Raw genomic sequence first — 25,657 nt, forward strand, 5'->3', positions numbered from 1 at the left:
CGTGAAAGGGACGCATTGAGTGGTTGCCACCCGCATGACCCAACCAGGGCTGGGGACAAACTGCAACCGAGGTACGTGCCCTTAGCAGGAACTGAACCCAGGTCTCTCTGGACCGCAGGCTGACGCTGACGCTCTGTTGAGCCAAAGCAGCCAGGGCATGAGCAGCCCTTCTTAAGACAGTGTCACAGCTACGGGTCACACCTGCTCTTTCCCCTGGGCAGGGAGCCCTGCCTCCTTCCTTCTGGGGACAAGGCAGAATTCTAATACAAGATTCCTGGCTGCCTTCTAGGGGCTCCTCTCCCCTCCTTAACATTCACAAGGAGACAAATGTTGGCAAACACATATTGCTTTATTTAGTGTTTCTCTGGGTCGCAGAAGTGTCAGCAGTGGGCCAAGACCCCAGGAGGCAGAGGCGGCTGGACAGCCCCCGGCCCTCTGGGGAGGTGTGGGGGGAGAAGCAGCAGAAAGAGGTGATGCCCCTGCAGCTCCTCCCAAGGCCAGCCCCTTCCTCAGGTTCCCAGGACAGGGAGCAGCTCAGGTCCCAGGAAAGGCCTCACATACTTGAGTTGGGGCCAAAGTTATGTGCTCAGGGTAACATCCTAAGGCATGGACTCAGGCAGAAGTGCTTCTCCGATCTGGTGGCCCCTAAGGGTGATTGCTGGTCAGGGAGCCACATGCACCCGTAAGACATGAGCCTGTTTTGTGGGGCCCCGTGTCCCCAGAAGAGGCAGTGAGGTGTGCTGAGGGTACAGGGGTGCAGTCCTGGTTTTGCCCCAACCTGTTAGATAAAGGGCAAGTCCCTTCCCCTCTCTGGGCCACTGTCTCCTGCTGTTGCACCAAGAGGCTGGACTAGATGCTCTCTGTCATCCAAATTCTATGGGCTAAGACTCCTTCCCCCACCCCAGGATGCCCTCAGCTAGGCTGCTGATATTAAAAGGGCATTTTTAAGGCAGGAAGAAGGGGGCAGGCAAGGGTGGTCTCAGGCCCCCTCTCGATGTCAGAGTGGGCTGCAAAAGGTATAGGTGGGTAGGCAGACAGGCAGACAAGGTGCCAAGGGAACAAGGAGGATGGGGCGGCCTGGGCAGGGAAGAGGGCACCAGGGCCCAGACCGCCCAACCTCTGGGCTACGTTCTCTGCCCTGCTGGAGTCAGGGAAACACATCCAGTGTGTCTTGGGGTGGGAAAATAGCTTTAAAAAAAATAGTTTCCTATAAAGTGTCAAAAAATCCCAGAAAACCTCAGCAAAAGTTCCCTTCTCTCAAATATTTGGCATTGGCAGTGGGGCGGGCACGTCCGCCTCTGGCCCCGGCTTTCCTATTGCTGTGGCCCGGCCTGGCCCACTCCTGGGGCAGCTCCCTCAAGAGAGGACGAGCAGGAGGCAGGAGTTTGTCGGAGGGCTTTGGGGTGTCCCTGGGTCCCTGTCTGGAAGCTCAAGTCTTTGGTAACTGGGACGGGGAGGAGAGGAAAAGCAAAGCATTGGGAGGTGGGAGGGTCCAGCGGGCACCTTCATCACCGAGAGTTCAGCCGTGGGGCCACCTGCGGGGGCAGAGGGGGAAGCCAAGTGGTGAGCGGGAAGTAGACAGAGGTGCACCAGGCACTTGTCTTCACGGGTGAGGAACTCGCAGCAGCAGCTGGTCCTACTCCCATCGGACTCCCTGCCCTAGCCAGAGTGGGCCTCTCCTCCCACCGAGGATCCCCCGAGCCCCTAGGTCTTTCCCACCTCCCCATGCTGCCATCTTTATGACTCTCTGCACTGTGGGGGCTCAAAAGGCCCCTCTCTTTGGCCCTCAATGGGCAACAGGTGACAAGGGTGGTACGGCACTGCCAAGGAAGCCCTGGTCACCGGAGGCTCCAGCCCAGTCCCAGGGCCATCAGCAGGGAAGCAGGTGTTGCCAGCCAGGTCCACTCACCACAGCCAGGTGACCGTTCTTGGCCTTAGTGATGAGCAGCTCTGAGCCAGGTGTGAAGTCAATAATGCCGTCCCTGCCGGGGCCACCTGCAAACGTGATGCTGGAGGGGAGGGTGTGTGTGAGGACTGCACACATGTGTACACACGGCCCCTCTCCACCCCCCCTGCCTCACCTGCCCTGGTTGATGTTGATGTTGTTCACACGGTCAGCGCTGAGGGCCGTCTTGGTCAGTGTCTCAATCACATGGTCACTTTGCAGCACCACGTCCCCCTGGGGACCCAGGCAAGGAGAGGGGTCAGGCTCTGCCCAGACCCAGTGAACTCACTCACCCTGCCTCCCAGTCCCCAAAGGGGCACCTTCTGCTTGTTGTCCTCACGCTGCACATGCAGCACGAAGAGGCTGTCGCTCAGGCTGCTGACGGAGATGCCTGACGGAGAGCACAAAGGTCAGGGATCAAGGGTCAGAGCAGGGGTCCTCCCCAGGCAGCGCTGGACTCTGGCTCACCTGTCAGGTTGGTGTAATCAATCCTCTGCTTGACTTTGGCATCCTCCACGATGACCACGGCGCTGGGTGTCAGGAGCAGCTGCCGGGGTCGGGGTTTGTAGCCCTTTCGGTCGTATTTCACTACAGGCACTGCATACTGAGGACAGAGCGTGGGGTGAGGGCCAGGGGGGGGGCTGAGGGGGCTCCAGGGAAAGCCCCCTTACCCTCTGCCCAGGCCCTGATGCCCCCATCTAGCCCTTGGGTAGCAAAACTATGCTGGACTAAGGGCTGCAGGTAGGGCCTCACCTGGATGGGCTCGGTGCCTAGGGTCTGCAGCACTTTGGGGCTGATCTCGTCTGCACCTGCAACCCAGATCGGGGAGAGGGGTCAGACGAGGAGAGAGGGGACTAGGATGGTGATGAAGGGTTTGAGCACTGCAAAGTCAGGGGCTCACCAAGCCGTGTGCTGATGAAGAGCCTGGGGACACTCTGGGGGTAATTGTCCTTCTTGCCCTTGAAGATCTCACTAGCCACGGCTTTCTGATGCAGCTGAGGAGACAAGGGCAGGGAGGAGGGGTGTCAGAGTGGGGTGGGGGGCAGGCCAGCCTCAGAGGCTGAGAAAGCATCTCTCACCTTCTTTCTGGCTCCAACATCAGGAGGCTAAACCCTGCCACCAACACTCCCATTAGCCCCCCTCACCGTACCCCCGGCTCCACCAACCACGGCAGAGTTCCCTAAAAGGGTCATGACAGCTTCCCAGGTCCAGGCCCAGTTATGGGGATAATTTCCCTCATTAGGCCCTGGAACCCTCAATATTCAGCTTTAACCCAGGATCCTGAAGCTGGCTGACTGCTAATACTCGAAACAACTGCATGTTGTCTGAGCAGGCAGGTCCTTCCGCATCACCCACTATTGAGTTGGCAAATATAAGGCACATTGGCCAGCAATGTCTGTCTCCAAAACCATGGCAGACATTACCAGTCGACTAGACTGAAGCTACAACACGGCTCTGGGAAGCCTCTACCCATCCAGTGGAGCTGGCCCAGAAGGTGAACCCTATTTTCCACCCACAACCTACTCCGGCTTCTGTTTCACACATGAGACCAAAGAGGGGCTGGAATCCATTTTAGGTCACATGATAAATCAGGGGTCAAGTGCTCCCCAGGCTGGCACTCTTCGAGTGGTGCCCACTGCCAGCCCACACCTGTGTCCTGGCTCTCCGTACCTGCTGCTTCCACTCGGGGCTGATGCTCCGGCAGTATTTCCACACCATGTTCTTCATGCACAACTCCCGCAGAAGCTCTGAGGCCTGTGGGCACGAGCGGTATCAGGGCACCGAGACAGCCTGGCTCCCTTCCCCCTCTGAGGACAACAGGCATATGCCCACCACCGGGCTTTGGCCTAAGCAACACCCCCTCAATATGGACAACCTGTTCCATTCCCAAGTTGTTTCTTGAAAAACATCTCATTGTCCATGGCCCAGCCCCAGTTCCCCTCCCTTGGGGAGGCCTCTTAACTGTTCCTCTGGCCACGTGATAATTGGGTCCCTCCACTGAGTGCTTTGAGGGGCCCTACATCAGCAGGGAGGGTCCACAGACCTCACGCAGGGCAGGTGGTGGTGTGGGCCAGGAAGTGTCCAGGACATTCCGGGGCAGCTGCCGCCGCAGGTTGAGCAAAAAAGATGTGCGCACATGGTCCAGAAAGAAGGCATTCTCGGGGCAACGGGGTGCATGGCGCAGGATAAAGCCTCGAATGAGCCTGGGAATGGGGAGCCCAACGCGATGAGGGTGAGAAGTCTGACAGCGGCCCCCGTACACATGCCCAGCTCTGCACCCTCACGGTGCCCCAGCGCTCACCGCCGGATCGTCTGTGCTGCCCACTTCCTCTTGGCCGCCTTCCTCCGTCCCAGCGTTCCCCGCCACCACGACTGGATGCAGATGGCTGCAGAGACCGCAAATGGCTGACCTCTATCTCATCTCCTCACCCAGGTGGCCCACCCTAGCCCCAGACCCTGCCCCCTGAAGACCCCTGGGCCTCCGAACCTGATCGCTTCACCCGGAGGAATTTCTGCCGCCAGTGAAAGCCCCTCCAGGAGGCCTGGATCTTCGTGGCTGCGGTTGGGAAAGAAAGTCAATTGACCAGAGCTCAGGGGATCTTGCTGGGGGCCTGCCTATCAGAGCTCACTGAGCAGCATGAATAAGGGAGTGGTTGAAGGACTATTGATAAGAGGAGAAATAAGAAGGCAGACTAAATGAAAGTGAGTAGGAGGGAGCAAAGGAACGTGAGAACATGCTCAGAGTTTGTGCCAAAGGGCAGGACAGATGGCAGGTGCTGGGGCTGGAGCTGGTAAGGAGGGCAGCTGAATGTGGGCAAGGTGGACTTCCTGGAAAAGGAGCCCGAATGCAGTGATGTATTTCTTGCTTCCCAGACAGATCCCACTGGGACAGTAAGGGCGGGGCCTCTCTCTCACCCAGGCTCTGCCTCCGGACCTCCAGGGCATCCTCTGTGGCAAACAGGGTCTTGGGAAAGCGGATGAAGATCTTGGTCCTGGGAGGGCAGCAGTGATTAGCCCCTCGTTGCCACCCCCATGCCCCCTAGACCCAGGAGTGGGCACCACTCACCTGCCCATCTTGTACTCTTCTGGCTTATAGCCGAGGTGCCTGACCAGCACAGCCACCCCATCCTGAGGACGTCCTGCCCAAGTGGGCCATGTCTCCGGGCACAGCGACTTGTACCTGGGGGCAAGAGCAGATATGCACCCAACTCCACCCCAGCGAGCACCCTTCCCTGGGGACCCAAATCAGCTTTTCTGGACACCTGCTGGGAAGTCCCCTAACTGGCAGCTCACAGAAAGCCTGGGAGGAGGCTCTGTTATCCCCATTTTATTTTATTTTTTTATCCTCACCAGAGAACTTTTTTTCCATTTTTTTGTTCAGGTAGAGTGGGAGGGAGAGAGAGGAAGAGATAGAGAGAGAGAAACATCGATGTGAAAGGGACACATCGAGTGGCTGCCACCGCACGACTAACCAGGGCCGGGACAAACTGCAACCGAAGTACGTGCCCTTAGCGGGAACCGAACCCGGGTCTCTCCGGACCTCAGGCCGACGCTCTAACCGCTGAGCCAAACCGGCCAGGGCTGTTATCCCCATTTTAAAGATAAGGCGACTGAGGTATCCTCATCTGCCTAAGGCCACCGGCTGGGAAGTAGCAGAGACGGAATTCACACCTGACTGACTCCCAGACCCCTAAGTCAGAATGACCACAAAGCTGTTCTCTCCTTTCTGAGCTGATCAGAAGCTCTGTCCTTCTCATTAGCATTCACCACTGATCCTGATGACAGGTATGTGGGTGCCTGTCTCATGAACCCCTGCCCAGATGCTCCATGAGGGCAAGGCCTGGTGGGGTGGGTGTTCTCCAAGGCTGACCTTAGGCCTGCAGCATGGAAGGGCCCCACAGCAGCTCAGTCTCAGCATTCTGTCTCTGAAATGGGGCCCAGAGTCCCCGTTTTCCCTCCCAGGATCTAAGAGGCTCCTACCCTCTGGACCCCTTCCCCTAGCACTGAGTCAGGCCCCGCCCCCACCTCTGCAGGAAAGCTTCATATTTTCGGCGATAGGCGAAGCCAGCTCTGCGCACACGCAAGTTCTCCATCAGTCCCAGGTACTTCACCTGGTGCCGGATTAGCACCTCATCAAAGCGGCCTGGAGGAGGGGTAACAGGGAAATCGGTGGGCTTGCATGGACAGATGGCACATAGCCCTCACCCAGAGAGTAAGCCCCACAGGCCCATGGGTGGAAGGGGCCTACCGGGCTGTTTGGCATCATTGGGCTTGATGCAGCGAATATAAGCGGGCTCCTTAGACTGCAGGATCTCTACCAGCTGCAGGAGGCTCATCTTGAACTGGGTGGCCACCTGGTGAGCCAAGGTGAATGAAAGGTTGGCTGGAGATGGGCTGAGGCCACTGATCCCTGGCACAGCCTCTCCCTGGGGCAAAGCAGCAACAATTCCCACAACCACCCCCTACCCTGCTGGGGCGCTTCCTCCTACCTCCTCCCTCACAATAGCAGAAGGGGACGGACTACCCCCACCTGCATCATTATGGCTTGGCTAGAGATCTCAGTTTAGGAATCTCACTGGGGTCTAAAAATCCTGCTCAGGCTGCTCAATCCTACGTCTTACTTTGGCAACCATTTTCTCTAGAATTTCAGGGCCACGTTCCTAAACAAGGTATCCTACACCTATGCCTCAAACATTATCCCTGTACACTGCTCTGCAGAATCTTCAAGCAGACTCGCAATCTACCATGTATGCCTGTGGTTCTGGGAGCACCAAGAAGGGGCAACTAATCCACTCTGTGGGGTAGTGGGCATCAGGACAGGCCTTCTGGACATGACCCTTCAGCTAAGATTTAAAAGATATGTAGGAGCCCTGGCTGGGTAGCTCAGTTGGTTAGAAGTTGTGGGTTTGATCCCCATTCAGAGCACATACAAGAATCAACCAATGAATGCATAAGTGGAACAACAAATCAATGTTTCTCTCTCTCTCTTTTCCTTTCTTTCTCTCTCTAAAAATCAATTAAAGAAGGAGGGGGAGGAGAGGGAGGGGAGGAGGGGGAGGAGGGGAGGAGGGGGAGAGGAGGAGAGGAGGAATGGGGGAGGGGGGAAGGGGGGGAGGAAAAGAAGAAGAAGAAGATAGGTAGGAGACAGCCAGAAGGAAGCAAACAGAGAAAAGCATTCCAGGCAGAGGGACAGCCTGAGCAAAGGCTTGATGTACACAGAGAGCTATAAACAGCACATGATCCCAGGTGGGAAGTAGAAAAGGGGGTTAGAGGCAGGCAGAGGCAGTATCAGAGCAGGACTCAAGAGTCACATTAGGGAGAGTGAATTTTACCTTGAGGGAATAAGGGAACCATAGAGGAATTTGGAGTGAGGGAATGACAAGAACAGATCTGCAATTTGATATATCTCCAGAGCAGATATGTGGAAGACGCTTGATAAGGGCAGATGAGGAATCAGGACACCAGGGAGGAGGTTGGCTGGCTCAGAGGAGAGGTAACAAGGACTGAAATGGAGCAGTGGTTATGTATATGCATAAAGACAGATGCACACACAGGCACACACAGAGGTAGGCACAGCTACACACCCCAAGCAGCCTTCCAGACACACACAGATGTGCACACAGGCATCAACAAACACACAAGCTCGAGTGCATATGGCCAACTCCCAGGCTTATCCACGTGCACACACAGGCCCCCCGGGTCCCACAGCCTCCACACCGTCTCTGGCCGCTTCTTGTCACTGAGCTCGCTCCGGTCGAAGCACTGGCTCATGATGGGATTCTCCGAGCTGCACATGGTCTGTGAGGGCAGAGCAAGGGATCAAGGTGGTAGTACAGGGGGCAAGCAGACAGATTCCTGGGACACGGATCATTCAGGGCCAAACCTGGAGTCCTCCTCACCTCCTTTAGGTTCCGGAAGAGAAGGTCATTGTTTTTATCCAGAAACCCTGGGAAGGGAGAGCAGATGTGAGGTGAGGAGGAGCCCGCCCCCCTGCCCACTGTGGGGACCCAGCCCCAGAATCCTCACCGGTCACGCTGTAGGTTACTTCCCCAGCATAGTGCAGAAGGCGGAACTCCCCGCGGCCCAGGGATTTCCTGGTCCGCTGGTCAGCCAGCTTGTGCCTGGGGGGTGACAGGGAGAGGAAGCTATAGATTGCTGGCTTGAGCCTGCTCCCTGCCTGCTAAAGAGCCTTAGAGGGAGGAAACAGACATCCAGTAAGAGCAGGCATGCCCAGGGCCACCCTAACAGCCTACTCTGCCTCGTAGTAGCTAGGGCCAAGCCATTAGCCTGCCTGCAGAGGTAGCCAATGAGCCTAAGGGAGGTAGATGGTCTTGCCCACTTGCCCAGGATCACACTGTGCCAGGACCAGGATCTGGCCTGCACTGCCAGGGCACACTGGGCGAGGGCTACTCTCAATGCCAATGCCTCTGGCTATTGCATGACTGCTCAGAAGGCTGAGCACTGCCCACTACATTTTAAGAATGGAATCTGCCCCAAGAGATGACTTTAGTGTTAAGCATGTTTATACCCTTTAGCCCACTTTCCACATTTTGTTGTTGTTGTTAATCCTCACCCAAGGATATTTTTCCACTGATTTTGAGAGAGTGGAAGGAAGAAAGGGAGGGAGGGAGACAGAGAGAGAACCATCGATGTGAGAGATGGTTGCCTTCCTATATGTGCCCCAATCAGGGATTGAACCTGCAACCTGGGTATATGCTCCTACTGGAAATCAAACCTGCAACTTTTCGGTGCACAGAAGAATGCGCAACCAACTGAGCCACTCCAGCCCAGCCAAGGATACGTTGTTTTATTAATTATTTGAAGAGAGGGAAGGAGAGAAAGAGAAACATCAATGTGCAAAAGATTAGTTGCCTCACTTACATGCCCTGACTGGGAATTGAATCCGCAACCTTTTGGTGCAGGGGCTGACACTCCAACCAACCAAGCCACATTGGCCAGGGCCCATTTTCTACTTTTAAGAACTAATGCATGCCCTGGCCGGTGTGATTCAGTGTTTAGAGCGTCAGCCTGCAGACCAGAGTCACGGATTTGATTCCTGGTCAAGGGCATGTACTTTGGTTGTAGATTTGATCCCCGGCCCTGGTCGGGGTTGAGAGACACAACTTATCAATGTATCTCTCTCTCTCTCTCTCTCTCTCTCTCCCCCTCCCTCCCTCTCCTTCCCACTCTATCTAAGAAAATCAATGGACAAAAAATATCCAGTGTTCCCAGTGGTTAGAGCACTGGCCTGGGCACCAGAGGGTCACAGGTTCGATTCCTGGTCAAGGGCATGTACTTGGGTTTCGGGTTCAATTCCTGGCCCCTGGTTGGGGCACGTGTGGGAGGCGACCAATCTGTGTGCCTGTCTCACATCGATGTTTCTCTCTCCCCCTCCCTCCTTCCCACTCTCTCTAAAAATCAGTGGAAAACCTCAGGTGAAACCTAATAAAACAAAACAAACAAACAAGAACTATTATTACTATTTTTTTTAATCCTCACCTGAGGACATTTTTTTTCCTTCCATTTTTTGTTCAGATAGAGTGGGAGGGAGAGAGAGACAGAGAGAAACATCGACGTGAAAGGGACACATCAAGTGGCTGCCACCCGCACGACCAACCAGGGCCGGGGACAAACTGCAACCAAGGTACATGCCCTTGGCGGGAACCAAACCCAGGACTCTCGGGGCCGCGGGCTGATGCTCTAACCGCTGAGCCAAACCAGCCAGGGCCAAACAAGAACTATAGCAAGCAACTAACCAGAGACATAGGTAGAGGTTTAAGGCACAAAGATGTCTGTGGCAGCTTTGTTACTTAGCAGAAACCTAGAGGCTGGCCAGGGGCCCCCAGAGGCTGGGTTAGAGCCATTAGAGGAAGCATTTGTTTTTTTTATCCTCACCCGAGGACCATTTTTGGTTCAGATAGAGTGGGAGGAAGGGAGAAGAAGAGAGAGAGAGAGAGAGAGAAACATCTAACCGACGCTCTAACCGCTGAGCCAAACCGGCCAGGGCAAAGAAAACATTTTGAGATTTCTCTGATGATACAGGAAAACACTCAGGATATAACATTGCCCTGAGCCTTCTTCAGTAAAGTTCTCACTTAACATTGTCAATAGGTGACTTGAAGTGAAACGATGATGTAGAATGAAACCAATTTTACCATATGTTAATTGATATAAACAAAAGTGAAGTTCCCAGGACATCCCATCAACAAATGACACTGACCGAAACATTATTTGAGGACTTGCTGTACACAGAAAGTTCTCAACTATGAAAAAAAAAATGTATAGAAAAAGGCAGGAAGGAAATGCCTCGAATTGTTACCAGTGATGACCTCTGGGTGACAGGACCACGAGTGGCTTTTACACACATTCCAGCTTTTTTCCAGTGAGCAACGTTATTTTTACAATCAGAAAAAGAGCCTTAATATTCTATTAAGCAAAAGTGCTCAGGGCTTTGGCATTCGCAGCCCTGGGACTCAGTCCCAGCTCTGTAACTTACTAGATGTGAGATAACCTTGGGCAAATGACTTCTCCTTGAGCCTCAGTAAAATGGAGACAGCACCGCGGACACCTCCTCCAGAGGCTGCGTCAGGTTAGAGGAGATGTGCACAGAACATGCAGAACAGAGCTGAGACAGAGGGGCTTGCATCCTTTCTCCCTCTCCCCACTTTAGGGGATGCCTTAAATAAAAAGCAATTTCCAAATAAGGAAGCTAAAAAATCTTAGCAAGTTTCATGCTCAGAAAATAGGGCGGAGGCCATGCTCCTGGCTCCTTCCTTCATGGATGTGCTGTGAGCTGTGGCTTTGTGCGCCTGTCCTGAACCGTGCACCTCCTCTGGTATCTTCTTGTGGCTGGTGTTTTATGACTGTGGAGGATCCCAGGCTTCCACAGAGTCTACCCAAGTGAGCCCTGCAACCCCACTCACGTCAGGAAGTGTGGATGGTGCTTGATGGTGTCCTCCAACTTCTCCAGAAAGGTCAGATCTGTGGCCTCCCCAGGGCGCAGACACTCCTCATCCTGGGGGTGTGGCACAGAGTGATGGATGTATCAGGGGAGGGGCTGGAGAGCACAGGTAATTTGGGGGCACGATGCAGGAGGCAGAAACACAGGGGAAAGGTGCAGATCATAAGGGCCTCTGAGAGACAGCTTCCAGGTCCAGCCAGCCTCCATGCACAGCCTTGCCCTGTCCCTGCTCAGCCCCAAACTGGCCGTTCGTGGACCGGCCTGGAGAGAGAGGGGAAGGAGTGACGTTCTCCCACCCAGACCCCCACGCGAGGCCTTAGAGAAACAGGGGACTCACCAAAATGGAAATGATGCCCTTGAATTTCTCCTCTACCAGATCACAGATGATCTTGTTGTTGAAATACTGGACAGGCTCCCACTGAGGGGTGAGGGGAAGGAGGACATCATCATGGGGTCCTGGTGCCTCTCCCAGGACTGATGCCTGGGCTTCCTATGACACTTGGGGACACCTGCCGGCCTGCGCTCACCGCTATGCCCTCTGCCTCATACTCCTCCTGTTCTGACTTGAGGGTGAGTTCGATGAAGAGCTGCTGTAGCTTCTCGTTGCAGTAATTGATGCAGAACTGCTCGAAGCTGTGAAGAAAGGCAGAAGAGACCACGGGAGATCGAGGCGGCCACAGGACCAGGAAGGGGAAGGGAAAAATGCGTGAGGACACTGAGCAGTTATGGACAGAAACACTGATCAGAACCCAGGACGGTTGGGGAACCAATGACAGGGATGAGAGAGGTAGGGGACAGAGGAGAGGGACCAGGACAAGGAGACAAGAGGAGAGACAGTCTGGAGGAAGAGGGCACTGACCTGTTGTGCTGAAACACTTCGAAGCCATAAATGTCCAGGAGCCCAAGGACCGTTGTGCTCCGCCAGCTGGGGCTCTCGGTATCCTAGGGCCATTCAACCAAGAGCATGGGTCCCCATGCCTGCCAGCTCCCAGCCCCAAGCCTCCCGGGGCTGCCTGCCCTGCTGCCTCGGGAGCAGCCTGGACCATGCCCTCACCTTGGAGGCCAAGGACCTGTTAATCTTCCCGACCAGCCAGGTGAAAGTTCGACTATACACAGCCTTGGCGAGGGCGTCTCGAGCATACGCAGCCTGTTCCAGGTTCAGGGGGCTCAGGAGCTGCAAGTGTGGCGTGAGACAGGCAGATGAATGCTGAAGACGCCTTCCCACCTCCCTCCCCTTTGCGTTCAGGCCAAACACCAGGAAACTAGGCCTCCTCTGGCCTCCCGCTCAGGGGTGTGTGTGTGTGAGGGTGCACGGGAGAAGGCACAGTGACCACACCAGAGGGAAGAAGGTATAGGGACAAGAGGCCTCATTCCTAGAGGTAGGAATCTTGGTTCCAGCCTGACTCCATCACCCTCTTCCTGTGTGACCCTGGCCAGCTCCCTGTGCCTCTCTGAGCCACCTGTCATGTCCTTCCAGCCCTGCTGAGAACCAGGTGGGCCGACTAGGGGAAGGGGCGATGATGAGAGTGGGGCTACCCTGGAACACTTGCGCCCCTCACCCCCCTCCTGAGGCACAGGCCTGGCCTCACCTCTTCTCCCTTGGCGATGATCTTCCTGTGCGTCAGGGCTTCCCGCAACGTCGAGCCATCCACGCCAAGGAGCTGTCAAGGGGGGCGCATGGTGAGGGTGCCCTTCCCCCTGCCCAGCTGCTCTTCCCTCGCCCTCTGCTCACCCTGCTCACCCTGGTTAGATACTTGAGCTGATTCTCAGTGGTGACCTGGGCGTTGCTCTCCTCATCGGCAGCAAAGTGGAGGTTGCCCAAATGCAGGACGCTGGCCACAATGCTCAGCAGGTCCTGGGGGACAGAAAGGGCAGATGAAAGTCCTAGGAGGGGCTGGGAGTTCCGTGAGGGCAAGCAGGGGAGGCTCAGATGAGTGGGGACGAGGGTGAAGTGTTTGAGAGGAGAAGGAGGATCTAAGTGGAAATGGGCTGTCAACGTGAACTGAGATTTTCAGGGTATGACAAGAGGAGAGGGAGGGTCCCCAGCACAGGCCTCACCTCTACTTCATCCTCAGTGAAGTTGATGACTGTGAGAGCCTTCCTGACGACCTTCCAGTCACTCTTGTCATTGATGGAGGAGACTTTGGCACACTGACCCTGGGGGAGGGGCAAAGCTGGGTGACTAGCCTGGCGCTGTGCTGCTCCCCAGGTGGCACCTGCCCTGCCCACCAGCTACTCACCTTCACCAGGTACAAGTAGCTCTGGGGGTTGCGTTCCAAGCCCAGCCTGCGAAGTGTCTCCTCTTCACCCCCTTCCAGCAGCTGATAGAAAATGTGGAAGTTCCTCTCCCCGTGATTCTGGTGGACCACACGGGACTTCTCCAGGAGGTAACTGAGAATGTGGCCACCCACCGGGGCACCCTGTGGACAGGACAGAACATGGTGACTGCTCAGGGGGACCGGGGAATGGGGTCCATCCCTTCTCTCCTCTGCATTCTTGGGCTCTAACTCCAGCTCTGCCACTAGCTGCGTGGGCTCAGGCAAGCCCCCCCGCCTCAGTTCCTTCGTCTAAGAAACAAGGACATTCAACCCTATCTACCTGTCAGCTCCACTTGGGTGTACAGTGGGCATCTCCAACTTAACAGGCCTGAGACTGAACTCCTAATCTCCCTCCTCAGGCCTGCTCCTCCGAGGGCCTTCCGTCCTGGTCAGTGGTTACTTCATCCTTCTAGGTGTTCAGGCCAAGAAGTATGCAGTCCCCTCATCCAGTCAGACAGCCAATCCTGCAGCCTGAAGCTTCAAAACCCCAGGATCCAACCACTGCTCACCACCCCCACTGCCACCACGCTGGTTCCAGTCATGGTCACCTAGACTATATCAGCTTCCTTACTGGCTTTCCTGCTTGGCCTGGTCCTCTGACCATCTATTCTCAACAAAGCAGTCAGAACAATCTTTGTAAGAGGAAAGTTAGATCCTGACACACTTCTGTTCCAAATCTTCTGATGGACCCCCCTTCCACTCAGTTACAACAACAACAACAAAGTTCACGTCCTATATGCCAAGGTGGCAAGTTCGATCCTGGGTCAAGGAACAAACAAGAAGCAACCAATGAGTGTATAAATAAGTAGAACAAATCGATGTTTCTCTCTTACTCTCTCCCTAAAATCAATACATAAAGTAAAAAACAAAAAAGTTCAACCCTGGCCAGGTGGCTCAGTTGGTTGGAACATTGTCCCACATACCAAAAGGTTGCGGGTTCAATTCCTGATCAGGGTACATACCTAGGTTGCATATTCAATCCCTGATCAGGGTATGTACGGGAGGCAACCAATCGATATTTTTCTCTTACAACAATGTTTGTGTGTGTCTCTCTCTCCCCACTTTCCTCTCTCTAAAAACATATCCTCAGGCCTGCCTGGTGCGGCTCAATGGTTGAACATCGACCGTGCACCAAGAGGACGCTGGTTCGATTCCCAGCCAGGGCACATGCCCAGGTTATGGGCCCAATCCGCAGTGGGAGGCATGCAGGAGGCGGCCAATTGATGTTCTCACTCATTGATGTTTCTGTCTTTCTCTCTCCCTTCCTCTCTCTCTAAAATCAATAAAGAAAATAAATAAATAAAATAAAATAAAAACATATCCTCGGGTGAGAATTAAAACACAACAAAAGAAGTTCATACAGCCCTGGCCGGTTTGGCTCAGCTATTAGAGCATCGGCCCATGGACCAGAGAGTCCTGGGTTTGATTCCAGCCAAGGGCATGTACCTTAGTTGCGGTTTGAACCCAGCCCAGGCTGGAGTCGTGCAGGTGGCAACCAATCAATGTGTCTCACTCACATCGATGTTTCTATCTCTCTCTCTCTCTCCCTCCCACTCTATCTGAGAAAGATAAATGTAAAAATATCCTGGGGTGCCCTGGTCAGTTTGGCTCAGCAGTTAGAGCATCAGCCCGTGGTCCCGGGTTCGGTTCCCGCTAAGGGCATGTACCTCGGTTGCAGTTTGTCCCTGGTTCCAGTTGGGGTCGTGCGGGTGGCAACCACTCGATGTGTCTCTCTCACATGGATGTTTGTCTCTCTCTCTTCCTCCCTCTCGCTCTATCTGAAGATGAATGCAAAAATGTCCTTGGGTGAAGATTTAAAAAAAAAAAATCCTGGGGTGAGGATTAAACAAAAAAAAGTTCATACAAAGATCCTCAAGGGCCTGCACTGTTCGGCCTCTTCTCCTATTCCTTGGCCCCTCGCTCTTTTCTCCAGCCACTCTGCCCTCCTCGCTTGAAAACACCAAACCCCCGCCCAGCCGGTGTGGCTCAGAGGTTGAGCGACGACCCACGCACCGTTTGGTTCCTGGTCAGGACACATGATCAGGTTGTGGGCCCAATCCCCAGCGAGGGGCATGCAAGAGGCGGCCAATCGATGTTCTCTCTCGTCAATGTTTCTATCTCTCCCTCTCCCTTCCTCTCTCTCTCAAATCAATAAAGAAAAAATATTTTTAAAAAAAGAAAACATCAAACACCCTCCCACCTCAAGGCCTTTGTACTGTTATTCCCTCTGCCTGGACTCTCTCCCCAAGGTATCTGCACAGTATCTTGCTCCCCTGTCTCCATCAAACCTTTACCAAACTGTCACCTTTTCAGGGAGGCCTATCCTATCTGCCTTATTTGAAAGAACAACTGCCCACCCCCTACATTGTTTTATTTTTTACCAGGGCATTTGTCACCTACATGACATTTTTCTGTTTATTGTCTGTCTCCCCTGAAGGCAGAATTTTTGTCCGTTTTGTTTCACCAGCATCTGGAACAGTGTCTGGCACATAGTAGGAGCTCAATAAATGTTTACTGGTGCCAAGGACCTGACCAGTGGGTACCCATTGCATGGGAATTCCACCACCCCTGCCCTGGCACATCACAGGTACCTTGAAGTCAAACTGCACATCCATGTACTTCCCAAACCTGCTGGAATTATCGTTCCGGAGGGTCTTGGCATTTCCGAAGGCCTAGGAGCAAATGAGGCATGAGGGATGCTGGCCTTCTCTCCCTGCCCCTCCCTCTCCTCAGTGCTGTTGGTCCCTCACCTCCAGCACAGGGTTGCTCTGTAGCAGCCGGTCACGCACAGCACCACCCCGCTCAGGGGCCGGGCAGGTCTCAGCATAGAACTGCAGCAGCCGCTTGGTGGCCTCTGTCTTGCCTGCCCCGCTCTCCCCAGAGATCATCACGGCCTGATCCCGGCGCTCTGTGCGCAGTGCACGGTACACAGTGTCGGCCACCGCGAACCTGGGGCAGAGGCTGGTCAGGAGCTCAGGGGGTAGGGGCTCAAGCAGCTGCAAGTGGTGGGAGTCCCGCAGGTAAGACTGGGGAAGGGAACGCCTATGTCTGGTTGGAGCGCACTTGTGGGTGGGAGCTGCATGTACCTTGAAGATGGGGACTGGGGAGATGTGGGTAAAGGGAGATTCTTCACAGCTGTGGATAGGGTCACTTTCAGAGGGAAGATGGAGAGGATCACTTATGAGTGGGGGTGTTACCGGTCATTCAGGTGAAGGTTGGGGGTCACTCATAGGAAGGGCTGAAGATCCCTCAAAGGTAGGGGTCAGACTGTCACTAAGATTGGGGGCCATGCCAGGTAGAGTTGGGCAAATAAGTCATGAATGAGAATGAGCTGGTGTGGGGGCTGGGGCGGTCCTGAACAGATGGAGCTGATTCATCTCGGGTAGGGAATGGAGTCAGTCCAGGATGAGGGACTGTGGGATTCCTCACAGACGTCAACAGTGATTCATCCAAAGTGGGAGGTCAGGGGTCATTTTAGAGTGAGGGTTGGGTTGGTCATCTCAGATAGGGATGGGGTGTCACTCACAGGTGGGGTGGCACCTCATAGAAGCTGACGCCACGGTAACGCTCCATATGCTGCCGGCTATAGATTTGGAGGTCCCGGTAGGGGTTGACAGAGACCAGGACCGGGCCAATGTAGGTCTGGGGGTAGGAGGAGGAGGGTCAGAATTTTCTCCTAGAGGCCCCTGACGTCTCTCTTCCCCTCAGTCCTGCCTCTGAACACCCCCAGCACCCCCATGGTCTTCCCACTTGGGCCTCACATAAATGAGGTTCTCTCGAAACCGACGCCGCAGGTTCTCGATGAAGGCGGCCTCACTGGTGAAGTTCTCCAGCAGCACGAAATCCTGTACCCCCACCCGGTCACGGGCAGTCAGGGCGCTCTCCATGGTCACCCGCACCCCGTCACTGCCCAGGGCCTGTTGGGAATGAGCCATGGGAAAGGGTCAGGGCCAGCAGGGTAAAGTAAGGCCCCTGCTCCCTCTCCACGACAGCCTGTGGGACTGAGAGGACAGCCAGAGGCAGGTGGACACAGGAGGTCTGGACACAGGACACAGAGAACATCCAGGAGATGGACTATGCTGGGTACATTGGGCCTGGGTCATAGGAAGCTAGCACATGGAACACTGAGGACATGGGTGGTCACACAAAACAGAGTCCTCATGGGGCACATGGGAACTGGACACAGACACTGGAGCACAGAGGACACAGGAACAAGGTAAGGTCAGTGAATCCAGGGAGGTGCTAATATTGTGTAGAGAAGGGGGGCCATGAGAAGGAACTCCTGGGATAATAGAAAAAAAGCTCTGTTGACCTTGGACAAATTCTCTCCTCTCTTAGTGTTGCTTCTGCCTCAAGGAGGAGGAGTTGAGTTAGACCAGGTGACTTCAGGTTTCTAAGCTCCAAGCGACATGTGACAGGTGTTTTTGGAGGACAAATGGCTTAGAGTAAATTCTGCAGGCAGGGTGGGGGAATCTCTCCCATCCCCACCCACCAATATTTCCAGAGGGAGAGCCTCTAGGGACCAAGCAAGAGGCCACCCCTGGCCACAGCAGAGGGATCTCCCAGAGGGCCTCCCATCCCAGCTGGACTCAACACCCACCCCATAAGGGGGGGCCTCCCTCCCATAGCTGGGCCACACCCTCCCCATCAGCTGCCAAGCTCCCCAGACACCCTCCTCCACTGAGAGGCCTGAGAGGCCTCAAGGGGGTGGGGGTTTTACCACGGAAAGCCCAGCTGCCTGCCTCCAGCTGCTTCTGGGGCCCACCAGAGGCTAGGAAGAGGGTCAGGCCCAACAAGGCCCTTTCCCCAGAACGTACTCTTCAAAGGGGATCTGGGGCTCTAGAAAATTGACACCAAAAGTGTCATGGGTCAGAGAAGAGAAAGGTGGTGGTGGTGGCGGCGGCGGCGGGGTTTAGATCCCAAAGAGGCCACCAGGTCCAACCACAGACCACCCAGACCTCTGGCCAGAGGCAGGCTTGGCCTGCCTCTCCCTGGCCGGTCCCTCGCTCCTCCTTCGCCCGATCCTGCCCTAAAGCTGCGGGCAAATCTGGCCGAGGCTCCCGCCCTATGCCCCTGGGTGACGGGTCTCTGAGCTCTCAGCCTCCCCTGCGAGCTAAGAGCGGGGCCTCAGGTCCGCGCTCCCGGTGCCCTCCCAGCCTCGGCCTCCACCCCCTGCAACTTTCTGAGACGTTTTCCACCCGAAATTCCTGCGCCGCGCCCGCTTCCTGGCGGGGCAGAGGCACCGCTGCGAGGCGGGGAGGACCCCCGGGACCCCCCTGCCCCCGCCCTGCTCACCGATGCCCGGTAGCGCATCCTGCCCGGCGGCCCGGCGCCCTGCTCCGCGGCCCGGTGCTCTCAGCCGGGGGTTCGGTGGCAGCGGCGCGTCAACGAGGGAGGGGCCGCCCCGCCCCGCGCCGCCCCCTCCGTGAGCCTGGGAAGCGCGGGACTCCCGGCCGTCCCGCCTCACTGGGGCTCGGACTCCGGGGTCCCTCTGCGGTTGGGGGTGGGGTAGGAACTAAGGGTGCTCTCGGGGCGGGCGGTGGGAGGTGGGGCGGGGCTCCCCCGCCGGGCAGGGGCTGCGCCTGAGTCAGGTTTTCCAGGAGGGACGTCGTTGGTTCCAGGGTGGGGCCCGGAACCCGCGCGGCCGCCGCGTCTACACCGACCGGGAACTCACTTCCGGGCCTATGTCTACACTGCGCTCCAAGCCAGGCGCGGGAAGAGCGCTGAGGCCCGTGGGTCCTGGAGGAAGCAGGATTTCCCTCTCCCTTTCCCCCACCTCCAGTCGGGGTAAAGTTAAAAATAGAACGAAATGTCCAAATACGGCCGGCGCGCCCGGGCAGGCGGAGCCTCGGTGCGGGACACTGTTCACCCCCATACCCTCTCTGGGGGGTGGGCCCCGCGTCTTGAAGCTCCAAGCAAATGTCTTTAGGTTCCCGCGTCAACAAGAGCGCGCGCCCAAGGGACAGGGAAAGCCACAGGGCGCCTTTGCCCGGAGCGGTGTGTGCCTGGCCTCTAGGGAGATCTGTTTCCCATTTGGGAAACCCACATCTCCGTACCTGTCTCCCTGTTCTGGAAGGGGCTTCGCTCTCTCTGGTCCCTCTGGATACGTCCATACTTTCTGCCCAGGACACCCTCCTCCCAAACCAGCCCCCAGCAGCCCTCCCCTGGCTGGACTCTGGGTAGGCAGACTCAGCTCAGACCCCAGCGCTAGTGCTTGCAAAAGACTGCAGTATTTATTACAAGCTGTTTGCGGGCAAGTCACAACTTCTCACAACCTCTTCTTCATCCTGAAAATGAGGCGAATACCTGCCTAAAAGGGTTGCGGAGAAGGCTAAGATACAGCCCTAAGACACCTCCCAGGCCCTCAGTGAACACCACTTCCCTCTCTAGGCCAGACATTCATTCCACACGTGCTTGGGGCAGACCTACCCAGAGCCAGGCCTAAGACCAGGCCTCTTGTGTGCTGGGGAAAGCCCCTCAGACCAGTCTACCAGTTACAAAGAACTCTCAAGAGCTTCACCTGCCACTCCCCAACCTGACAGATAAAGAACCTGAGGCACAATCCTGGGGACACTGACTTATCTTAGGGGGAAGGCAGAGCCTGGACCCAAAGCCCCAGGGCGCCCCACCCTCAGACCCGGGCTCCTTGGGGAAGGAGGGAGGCTGCGGCAGGTGCGGGCTACAGCCTCGTGGGAAGGTTCATTACCTTGAGAACAACAGCCCGGCTGGAGCCGCGACCCGGGGGAACCCGCGGGGCGGGCACCAGCTGGGAGATGGGGCGCTCTGGAGGGGGCGAGGGGACTGGGTGCCACCGCGTGCAGCTGGGAGGTGAGTGGGAGCGGAGGGGGTGGTGGTGGTATGAAACCCCACGGGCGGAGGCGGGCTCAGGGCTGGAGGGGGCGCACTCCGTGGTGCCCCAAGGTTAAACTCCAGAGCGAGCCGAGCAGGAGCGGGAGCGGACTCAGCCTCCAGCCCACCTGGGCTGGGGGAAGGGGGACCTGCGAGCTCAAGAGCACAGCTACCAGAGGTAAGTGGCCACTGGGCTGGACCCGAGGGGAGGAGCCGAGGAGGGGGTGGAGCCTCGTGGTCGCAGTGCCCGCCCCCCTCCCCCCCAGCCGCGTCAGGCAGCTGGAATGAGGGGAATCCGCGTGCGGAGGGGTCCTGTCGGCCATCCCCCACCCGGAGCCGGCCGCCGCATTCCCGGGATGCCCTCTGGCGCCCCGGTAGCCACCGCCCGGCGGCGGAAGGAGGGAGCGTCTCCACTGCCTCGCGGGCCTGAGGGCTGGCCCCTGCCTTCGACCGGCCCGGCAGCCCACACCGGCCCACCCCGCCTCCCTGGACGGAAGCGCCAGCTCGGGTGTAGGGGGGTAGAGGTAGGGAATCAAGCGTGTGAGAGACACCGCGAAGGTTGCAGCGCCAGGGGCATCCTGTGTTCTGAGAGCGTACCTGTGGTACTCCTTTCAATGCCCCCACCAAGCCCCTAGTCTGTATTGTTACCCCCATTCTACAGACGGGGAAACTGAGGCAGGGCAGGTGAATGACTTTGAGATCTCAGGACTAGTAAAAGGAGGGGTGAGACTGGAACCAGGAACTCTAGTACTCACTACTCCTTCAGGGCTGCCTTGAGGGAGTGAGACCCCACTAGGGCTGGCAGATTTCCAAACTTATCTGTAAGGGTTAACAGCTACCCTGCTGGGCTGTGACCTTCCTCAGTGACCCCAGGGCTGCAGTGCCCACTACACCTGTTGGTATGTTTTACTATTGACATGTTGGCCTTAGAAGTAGCAGATAGGGAGTGTGGGCCATAGCCTTTGGGCTCCCAGCATGGCCCTAGACCTAGGGGCTGGGTGTAGCCATGGCCTCTGAGTGACCCAGGACTTATTTTCCAAGGCTGCTTCTGGGTCTCCTCCAACCTGGGGAGATGTTTCCAGCAGACGTGGGTCATCTAGTGCTATTTACCTAGTATGGGCCAGGTGTCCCCAAGGGTCCCACAAAAGTCAGGAATGGGTGTTCAGAGGACACCTCCCCCCATCGCTACTATAGGTTGACTTAAGCAGATTTTTACTGAGGCAGCTGTGAGGCCTTTTGGGACAATGGAAAGAACCACAGCCTATCTCACTCGCAGTACAGTGCTGGGAACAGCACAGGTGTGCAACTTATATTTATCAAACATATATATATATTTTTTGTGTGGTACGTGCCCCTGGCGGGAACTGAACCCAGGACTCTCTGGTCCACAGGCCAACACTCAACCGCTGAGCCAAACTGGCCAGGGTTATCAAACATAATTTAAGTCTGGTCCCAGGCAGCCCCACCAAGGACTGTTCCAGACTCAAGGAAACTGTTGTGAGGGGGAATGGGGAGGAATTGTGGTGACTTAGGGGCTTTACCTGATTGCTCACAGGGCCCTAGTCAACTCTAGCTCCAGAACCATGGGCCTTTTGCCTGCCAGACACCTCTGCCTGGGACTCCAGCAGAAGTAAACAGAGCACCTTGCCCCTTAACCTACCCTCCTTGATCAACATCCTGTATGGAAAGAGGGAGGCACCTGGCACCACCCCCTGGCATCAGAAGGCCTGCCCTCATCCCTCCACTCCTCACACCACAGAGTCACGACCTGCTAAAACCTTTCCTCTGCTCCTCCATCACTTTCCACTCCTGGACCAGGCAGCAGCCTCCAAACTGGCCTCCCGGCCTTCCTCCTGTTAATCCATTTTCCCACAGTAGCCTGTGGTATTTACAAATGCAGTCCAATTAACATTTCATGTTAATAGAGTGAAGGGCACCAGTCCCTACGCCAAGCCTGTACTTCACGTCCACTGCTTCTTGTCATGCCCCTGCATATGGACTCCAGTGGCCCCCTGTCTTCAGTTTACCCCACTGTGTTCCTGGCTGACCACAGGGTGGTCCTCTATAGTCCCTTCTCTCCCCATGCCTTACCGCCACACACAGAATGAGCTGCTCCCACTCTGCCACCAGCTACACATGGCTCTCTGTGCTTCTTGCCTTTGCACCTGCAGTTTTCTTGGCCCTGTGCACACTTCCCCTCCCCAAATGACCGACTCCTAGCCATCCTTGAAGACTCAGCTCAGGTATCACCTCCTCCAGAACCCCTTCCTGACTTCCTCCAACACACAGCCCCTTCTTCTTTTTTTGTTTATTTGTTAATCCTTATCTGAGGATATTTTTTCCATTGATGTTCAGAGAGGGGAAAAGAGAGAGAGATCAATGTGAGAGAGGCACATCGATTACTTTCCTCCTTCCACACTGGACCAGGCCACAGATCGAACCTGCAACCCAGGTACACGCCCATGACCAGGAGTCAAACCCAAGACCCTTCATGGACATGCCGAGCTCTAATCACTGAACAACACCAGCCAGGGCACACAGCCCCTTAGTTTCCTGGTCAGTTTCTTCCAGAAGAATGCTCCTGCCTGGAGGATACACCAAGCCTGGCACAGTGCGGGCTCAATAACCCCTTGTAGCCACCAGTATAAATGAATGAATCACAGAGCCAATAGTGTAAGCAGGAGTCCAGAGCGAGCGTGGGGGCAGTTGATTAAGACAGTGCGTAAGCCATTCATTCTCTCATTCATCTCGAAATCCCCCATCCGCCACACTCACTCAAGTCCAGGCGCTCAGGGCCCCTGGCGCTGCTGGGCCCAGGGGGCGGGAAACGGGAAGGGGCGGTGCTGGGCGGCTTCTCCGGAACCTAGAGACAGAGCCTCGCCAAAGGGCGTGCTGGGTTCCTGGGTCTAGAGACCCCAGTTCCCCCGCCCCCCCTGCCCTCACGTTACCCACAGTGATCTAAGTCTCCACAAGGTCGAGCCCTGGCGCAACCGGGTCCTGCAATCCCGCACGGGCCACGCTAAGCCAACCCTCGGCGCAAGCGATCCTGGGGCCGGCGACCTCTGCTTCCCGCATGGTAGCTTTGGGGTAGTCTCGGCGCCTGGCCTCCCGCCCTTTCCCCCATCCCGACCGCCAGCAGAGGCCTCCCGGGGACATGAGGCTGCTGCCCGCCCCACACCGGTGCCCAGCGTACCCACCGGCTCGGTTCTTTTGGCGCGCGGGCGGGGGCCAAGCTGGGCGGTGTGACCGGCTCCAGAGTCCGCGGTCCCAGCACGTTCTCCCCGCCCAGGGCCCGCGCGGGGCCGGGCCGCTGCCTGTCGTCATCCCGGGCAGGGCCCAAACCTCAGCGCGGGCGCGCGCACGCACCCTCCTGCCCTGCCCCGCCCGGGGCTGGCCCTCCCTGGCTCTGACCCTCGTCCGTGTCCGCTGAGACTTGGTTCCGCACATTCCACAGCCAGCTCCCAGAACGAGGCCGGCGCAGTCATTTACACAGACACACACCCCTCTCTTCCAGGAGTGTCGCAGTCATACACACACCCTCCGCCAGCGAAGACCCGGCCCTTTCAGCTGCATTGCTAGGTGGGTGGGTGCCTCTGATGGAGTGCTGCTCCCTCACAATCCCAGGGCCCCTTTGCATTCCCGGAGCAAACCCAACCCTCCTCTGCCTGCTGGACTAGGTCGGTTCTTCCGATTGCCTCTCTCCCTTCACCCTCCGTTCAGCCCAAGCTACTGCTCTGAGCTGGCCAGCCCCAGCCGCATTTCTTTGGGCCCACCGGCAAAGGGGAGGCATTAACTGAGCCTGTACTATGCGCCTGGAGCTTCATATGCACTAGTCCTTTGACCTCAGAGCAGCCCTGTCACCTATGTGTTGTTATGCCCAGCCCACTGAGGATCAGGGAGCAGGAGGAGAAGGGATTCCAACCCAGATCCCCACTTTGAAAAACCCTGCTCCTACTAATGGTTAATGGTGGCGCTTAAAACGTTATCCCTTCCTTCCGTTTATCGCTCTTGTCCAGTCTTCTCCTGTCCCACCAAGGATCAAAACCCCTCTCCATTACTCACCTTTTTCCCAAGGGGCTTGCTTAAGAGAGAGTTGTGGGCCCAGGGAGACACTGCCACCCTTCCTCCCAGCCCAGAGCATCCCAGCTTACAAGCTTGCAGGGCCTGTGGGGGTGAACCACGCGGATGATCTCCCCGGTGGGGATCAGCTCCACTTGCAGTGCCATTCCGCCTGTGGACAGCCAGCGTGCTGGGCACTGGGGCCTTTGAGCAAAGGCCTGCCTGCCTGCCCACTGGCTATGGCGGCTCCTGAAGCCAGGAATCTGGTCTCACGCTGTGATGGCTACTTGGTTCAGCTTCAACTCCAGCCCCAGGGGATGTGTCTGGTCCAGCTCCTCAGGACACAGCTGGACCAGCCCGGGTCTGATTGGGAGGCCTCTTGGCCCAGAGGGTTGGGGCAGGAAGAGGAGGGGCTGAGTGATGGGAGGAAATGCCTGTTATCCCAGGTAACAAGAGCAGCTGATATAGCCACCCTTGGGGTACCATGGGCTCTAGGTCAGAGGGTAGGCCTTTCCCCGCAGCAGCTCTATGGCTGGGCCTCTCCCCCTGCCCATTCAGTGGTGTCAGCTGGAGAGCACAGTGACCACTCCCCAAACCAGAATGCACATCCTATCCTAAGCCAAGAGGATCGACCCATCAGTAGGCACTGCCCCTCCTGCATGCACCCCCCGCCCCATTTACCTGTCTCCCACCAGCAGTTGAGCCCCTTGAGTTTGAAAGGCCAGGGCTGCTGGGGGCTGGCCATGTTGGACAGAGGGGGTTGGCAGGCTGGGCTGGAGAGGCAGGAGGGCACTCTTGGGGGGGCACCCTGTCCTGCCTTGCTCTGGAGTCTCAAACGCTTGGGAGGTTGATCGCTGGGTTCTTTGGCTGTGGGCAACCTTAGCCCTGTTGACTCTTTTTCCATTAGCACCCTCAGGTATCCCCCACCCTGAATGTTCCTGTTTTTCTATCTTTATTGTTGCTAAATCACAGCTGACACTTTCCTGGCCTGGGACTGAGCCCTTGGGTCTCCAGCCATTCCTTATAGGAAGTGAGAAGGGGAAGTGGATGGGGGAAAGTGACCTTTCCAGAGGGAAATGCTGGCATGGGAGGGGTGAAGTCCAGTGCCGGGCAGTCACCGTCCCCCAGGCACTGGTCCCTTCCCTCCTCACAGCCCGCCCGCCCCGGAAAGACCAGCAAAGCTTCCTTCCTTCCTCCAGGAAGCACATCTATCCAGGGCAGGCTCATCCCAAGCAGCCACACAATAGCCCTTATCAGCCCTGGAGCCAGGCACAGAGACCCAGCGCGCACCAAGTCTCACATATTTCCTGTTTCCACCCAGCGGGTCAGGGCTGGGCCCAGAGCGGCCATATCCTGACTGGGCCAAGAGGAGGGAAAGCACTCCCCCTTCCCCTCCCCGCCTCTCAACCCCTGCCTGCCGGACTCACCCTGCCAGCTAGGAGGGGTTCTGCAGCCAGAGGTGGGGTAAGGGCGAGTGAAGACTTAAGGGGGAAGGGGAGAGGTGGGCATGTAGAGGACAAGCAT

At 56.6% G+C, this 25,657-nt stretch overlaps 1 protein-coding gene across 3 annotated transcripts; it reads right to left on the minus strand.

Annotated features, from left to right (window-relative positions):
- Nucleotides 1–364: 364 nt before the first annotated feature.
- Nucleotides 365–24,513, minus strand: MYO1C (myosin IC). 3 transcript variants are annotated; one of them, XM_036268719.1, is made up of 32 exons: nucleotides 24,226–24,513; nucleotides 16,987–17,142; nucleotides 16,752–16,867; nucleotides 15,976–16,174; nucleotides 15,817–15,897; nucleotides 13,148–13,327; nucleotides 12,966–13,064; nucleotides 12,649–12,762; nucleotides 12,497–12,568; nucleotides 11,962–12,081; nucleotides 11,767–11,849; nucleotides 11,435–11,540; nucleotides 11,245–11,325; nucleotides 10,870–10,961; nucleotides 7,973–8,067; nucleotides 7,846–7,892; nucleotides 7,664–7,744; nucleotides 6,195–6,300; nucleotides 5,972–6,089; nucleotides 5,013–5,126; nucleotides 4,862–4,938; nucleotides 4,434–4,502; nucleotides 4,248–4,332; nucleotides 3,990–4,149; nucleotides 3,617–3,700; nucleotides 2,847–2,940; nucleotides 2,699–2,754; nucleotides 2,414–2,549; nucleotides 2,266–2,336; nucleotides 2,082–2,179; nucleotides 1,910–2,009; nucleotides 365–1,535 (listed from the first exon to the last, which is right to left on the minus strand). In XM_036268719.1, exons 1-32 carry the CDS (start codon nucleotides 24,298–24,300, stop codon nucleotides 1,509–1,511), a joined length of 3,192 nt encoding a protein of 1,063 aa, XP_036124612.1. In that variant the 5' UTR covers nucleotides 24,301–24,513; the 3' UTR covers nucleotides 365–1,508. The 3 variants fall into 3 exon arrangements, with proteins under 3 accessions (XP_036124612.1, XP_036124615.1, XP_036124613.1); XM_036268722.1 differs by lacking the exon at nucleotides 24,226–24,513 and adding an exon at nucleotides 23,272–23,331; XM_036268720.1 differs by lacking the exon at nucleotides 24,226–24,513 and adding an exon at nucleotides 18,521–18,574.
- Nucleotides 24,514–25,657: the final 1,144 nt, after the last annotated feature.

Source organism: Molossus molossus, unplaced genomic scaffold (assembly GCF_014108415.1).
Source record: "Molossus molossus isolate mMolMol1 unplaced genomic scaffold, mMolMol1.p scaffold_m16_p_19, whole genome shotgun sequence".
Taxonomy (NCBI): domain Eukaryota; kingdom Metazoa; phylum Chordata; class Mammalia; order Chiroptera; family Molossidae; genus Molossus; species Molossus molossus.